The following is a 4,882-nucleotide window of genomic DNA, read 5'->3' as shown; positions in this document are numbered from 1 at the left end:
AACTTTTGTTTTAGGGGAAACCATTTTAGACACTAGGAGGATTTTTATATCCAAAGATATCTCAATTTTGGACTATCTCTCTCTAGATATTTTCTCTCTCTAGGCCAAAACAGGGTAAAACAAGATCTTTCTTCTATTTTCGAGAAGGGAATAATTATGAGAACAGAAGAGGAGGTTCTTACACCTTTACACCTCAAAAGCTGGAGGGAGGAATCTTATAAGAAGACGAAAACAAGTGACTGTAGAATACAGATATAAGGTATGAGGAGAGATGTCTAGCTCGCATGGATGAGTCAACAGTAGCTCGGGATGAGTTGAGGGTCCATATGTGCCCATGGTTGAGTCGGCAACATCCTCTATCTTTGGAAGATGCCCTCGGCACAACGATATCTGTGGTAGAATCTCCTATCCTTGGAAGAGGACCTTGCATGTCACCTCTTCCATCATTGAAAGATAGAGAACTTCACAAACAAACCATAATTAGCACATGCATGCTTGCATGCAAATTGAGAATAAAACATTCATAATCTTAAATAGGAAAGCTCACAAAAAAGGAGTAGTTGATGTTATTCCTAAGCTGTGCCACTACTTTATGTGGAATTTTCAATAGGCAAGAAAGGTTACGTAGAGCACATCCATGAAGTTGTTCGTCAGTATAATAGGCCCAGCATGATGAGGGAAATGTAGTTGAATGATGAGGGAAAAGTAGTTGAACATCATATCATGAAGATTCGTGTGTAGAAATAGAGCCGAGGAACTGCAACCATGCTGGATTTTGGGACCTCATGGCCTCTTCGGGAGCACTATGACCATGCACATAGCATCTAATTCGAGGCTCTCACTTGTGTATATCTTCTCAGGGATTTGAGAAAGTTGTGTGGCGCAGAGAGTTGGCTCATGGAGAGAATAAGGCACAATCGAGATCCTGAAATTAGGCATATGGAAACGATTCTTGCCAGAAAACTAAGCTGTGGGAGACTCCAGATGAATATAGGCATCTTCTCGATGGGTTGAATAAAGTAGTTGGCAAGCGCACTAGGTGTAAGCAAAAAGGCTTGTGGACAAGGTAAAGCATTCACGGCTATAGCAAGGAGCACAGATGAGCACACGAAACCTTAAAAGTATGAACCATGAACCTAGTCTCTGCACGAAATGAGTAGAAAGGGCAAGGTACCCATGAAGTTTTTAGAAGCCATGGTGAAGAGGAAGAAAGTAAGAAATGAAAAAACTAAGTTTTAGAAGCCATGGTGAGGAGGAAGAAAGTAAGAAATGAAAAAACTAAGTGTCTATTTTTCCACCCATGTAACGTACACAAGAGTGGATTGGAATGAGCGTGCGGCCTAATGTAGAAAGGGCAAGCTACCCACAATCTTTCTAGAAAGCCATGGTGAGGAGGAAGAAATGCCCATTTGTCCACCGATGTAGCAAGTTCGTTACATGGATCCCTTCACACCACAATATGTTAGATTATAGACATTTATGCAATATTAAGTTGTTAGATTACACAAATTTACATGCGGTTAAATGATCGAATTTTCTCGTTCTCTCTGACGGGCCTCTTCTTCTTCTCCTGCTCAGGCTTGAAATACTCGGATTTTGTCGTTCTCTCTGACGGGCCTCTTCTTCTTCTCCTGCTCAGGCTTGAAATACTCGGAGATGGCGGGACGATGGCCACTTCACCACCATGCCCAATGTAGAAAATGGCGGGACGATGGAAGTGACATGGACCTCTTATGGGAGAAGTACTTTAGGGACCCCTCGCAGTGGTGGGACAATCGTAACACCAAGGTAAGCACCACCGTACAGGTTTCTTCTTTCTGCTGATTTTCTGCTTGTGAGAGAGACCGTTTGTTTGGCAGACCAGCCCAAGATCCCCAGACTTTAAGCACAAAATCACAAAGGTATCGTTGTGGATTGATGGCTGGTGCAATCCCTCTTGGGTTCGTGAAGAGCTGAGTAGAAGAGGACTCGTGATGTTAACAGAAGTTAAAGATGGAGAGTATTGTGCGGGTAAGGAAAAGAATGACTTTGTTGCCTTACTCAAGGCTTGTGCCAAGAAGAAGGATTTGTACAAAGGAACTAGAGTACATGCTGATATTCTAAAAAGGGGCTTGCTTGAAAAGAGCCCTTATATAGCGAACACTTTAGTCAGTATGTACGCCAAATGTGGTGCGCTTGAAAAAGCACAGAAAGTGCTTGACGAGCTTCTTGTTCGGGGCGTAGTCTCTTGGAATGCACTAATCGCAGGATATGCCCAACAGGGGCGGGGCGAAGAAGCACTGAACTGTTTTGAACGGATGCAACATGAGGGCCATTCTCCAAACACGGTCACCTTCATTTGCATCTTGAAGGCCTGTGGCAGCATAGGAGCAGCTGACAAGGGCAAACAAATTCATGATGAGATTGTCAGTCAGGGGTTGCTGGGAAAAGATATTGTACTTGGTACTGCTTTGGTGGACATGTACGCCAAATGCGGCGCACTCGCAAAAGCACAGCAAGTGCTTGACGAGCTTCCCATTCGGGACGTAGTCTCTTGGAATGCACTAATCACGGGATATGCCCAACAGGGGCAGGGCAAGGAAGCACTGAACTGTTTTGATCGAATGCAACACGAGGGCCTCTCTCCAAACACGGTCACCTTCACTTGCATCTTGAAGGCCTGTGGCAGCATAGGAGCAGCCGACAAGGGCAAACAAATTCATGATGAGATTGTCAGTCAGGGGTTGCTTGGAAAGGAGGTTATGCTTGGCAATGCTTTGGTGGACATGTATGCCAAATGCGGTGCGCTCGCACAAGCACAGCAAGTGCTTGATGAGCTTCCTGTTCGGGACGTAGTCTCTTGGAATGCACTAATTGCAGGATATGCCCAACAAGGGCAGGGCAAAGAAGCACTGAGATGTTTTGAACGGATGCAACATGAGGGCCTCTCTCCTGACAGGGTCACCTTCATTTGCATCTTGAAGGCCTGCAGCAGCATAGGAGCAGCCGACAAGGGCAAACAAATTCATGATGAGATTGTTAGTCAGGGGTTGCTTGGAAAAGATATTGTGCTTGGCACTGCTTTGGTTGACATGTATGCCAAATGTGGTGCGTCCGCAAAAGCACAGGAAGTGCTAGATGAGCTTCCTTCTCGGGACGTAGTCTCTTGGTCTGCACTTATCACAGGATATGCCCAACAAGGGCAGGGCAAGGAAGCACTGAACTGTTTTGAACGGATGCAACGCGAGGGCCTCTCTCCAGACCCGATCACCTTCATTTGCATCTTGAAGGCCTGTGGCAGCATAGGAGCAGCCGACAAGGGCAAACAAATTCATGATGAGATTGTCAATCAGGGGTTGCTTGGAAAAGATATTGTGCTTGGCACTGCTTTGGTGGACATGTACACCAAATGTGGTGCGCTCGCAAAAGCACAGCAAGTGCTTGATGATCTTCCTGTTCGGAATGTAGTCTGTTGGAATGCACTAATGGCAGGATATGGCCAACAGGGGCAGGGCGAGGAAGCACTGAACTGTTTTGAACAGATGCAACGTGAGGGCCTCTATCCGGATGCCGTCACCTTCACTTGCATGCTTAATGCATGCAGTCACTCAGGTCTAGTCGATGAGGGCCAAATGTATTTTGCGAATATGAGCAAAAAATATGGCATCACACCAGACTTAGAGCACCACACTTGCATGGTTGATCTTTTTGGCCGTGCAGGGCACTTTGACAAGGCTATTGCAGTGATTCAGAAGATGCCATCTTCTGATTACGCTCCAGTTTGGTCTGCTCTGCTGGGTGCTTGTCGAAAATGGGGAAATGTGAAGCTTGGGAAATTGGCCTTTGAACATGCAGTACAAGTGGATAAAAATGATGCTGCGGCTTATGTCTGTATGGCTAATATTTATGCAGCTGCTGGCATGCAAGAGGATGCAGAAAAGATTGAAGCCATGAGAGTGAAAAATGCTGCATAGAAGAATCCAGGATGTGGGTTGATGTGAGTGGAAATGTTCATTCATTTTTGGTTGGGGATACAAAGCGTGCACAAAGCAACGGTATCTATGTGAAGCTACAAGATTTTGCCCATAAAATGTCACAAGAAGGATATTCCCGGAGTTTGCATTGGGTGTCATAAAACATTTCTGATGATGCAAAGAAGGATGTGTTTTGTGGGCATAGCGAGAGGTTGGCCATTGCCTGTGCGCTCCTCAATACACCTCAAGGGGCAACTATACATGTTGTGAAGAACATGCGGATCTGTGATGAGTGCCATGTTGCTACATCACTTATATCGAAAATAGAGAAACGTAAAATTGTGGTCAGAAATGCGAACCGCTTTCATGTTTTTGAAGATGGAAAGTGTGCTTGTGGAGACTATTCGTGATGGTAGTGCAGCAGCTTCAACTGACTCTATTTTGGAATGTGATTGTTGTGCAGTGAGCTTTTTGGTTCTCTCTTCATTTGTTGTATTGTTTCTTAAAGTTGTATTTCAGTGCCCCAACCTCTGCCCAGCTACCACACTGGATATTGTGGTCTCCCTAGTCTCATCTCCATCACAATTGCGTCTGTCCGTGGGTTTTGCACTGGGCTCCTATAATACAGAATCACAGTCACTGTTCAACGGTTCTGCAGTCCGCATTACGGTCTACATCTCAAAATGACTCTCCCTCTCTCTCAATGTATGTCTACGTAGTCCTCTCTGTCACCAAAAACAAGCATTCTCTTAGTCAAACTCTTTGAGACTCCTATAAGGTCTCTCATCACATGAGACATCCCTTAAAGGTGATGATTTTCTAATGATTAAATTTAACATGCATAATTGAGTCCTTAAGGCCAAGGTGCAAGACAAACAATCGAGTGCTTGCACCACAAGAAAATCATGGGATCAGAATTCCTAGATTAG

At 44.9% G+C, this 4,882-nt stretch overlaps 1 protein-coding gene across 2 annotated transcripts; it reads left to right on the top strand.

The window, feature by feature from the left end:
- The first annotated feature begins 1,490 nt into the window (after positions 1 to 1,490).
- Positions 1,491 to 4,600, top strand: LOC147603605 (pentatricopeptide repeat-containing protein At2g33680-like). Of its 2 annotated transcripts, none has more exons than XM_086796471.1 (2): positions 1,491 to 1,788; positions 1,860 to 4,600. In XM_086796471.1, the coding sequence occupies exons 1-2, from the start codon at positions 1,657 to 1,659 to the stop codon at positions 3,951 to 3,953; spliced, it is 2,226 nt and encodes a 741-aa protein (XP_086652597.1). In that variant the 5' UTR covers positions 1,491 to 1,656; the 3' UTR covers positions 3,954 to 4,600. The 2 variants fall into 2 exon arrangements, with proteins under 2 accessions (XP_086652597.1, XP_086652598.1); XM_086796472.1 differs by having other exon boundaries at positions 1,492 to 1,788; positions 1,865 to 4,600.
- Positions 4,601 to 4,882: the final 282 nt, after the last annotated feature.

Source organism: Cibotium barometz, chromosome 63 (genome assembly GCF_041138505.1).
Source record: "Cibotium barometz isolate CiBa-2024 chromosome 63, ASM4113850v1, whole genome shotgun sequence".
NCBI lineage: Eukaryota > Viridiplantae > Streptophyta > Polypodiopsida > Cyatheales > Cibotiaceae > Cibotium > Cibotium barometz.
Note: the sequence above shows the minus strand (reverse complement) of the source record. Positions and strands in the feature narration are given on the sequence as shown.

What these genes read in the sequence shown, in the direction of transcription:
- LOC147603605 (XM_086796471.1), top strand. Translation starts at nt 1,657, where the DNA reads ATGGCGGGACGATGGCCACTTCACCACCATGCCCAATGTAGAAAATGG. An exon ending in GGGACAATCGTAACACCAAG is followed by an intron (nt 1,789 to 1,859) that starts GTAAGCACCACC and finishes TTTGTTTGGCAG; the next exon opens with ACCAGCCCAAGATCCCCAGA.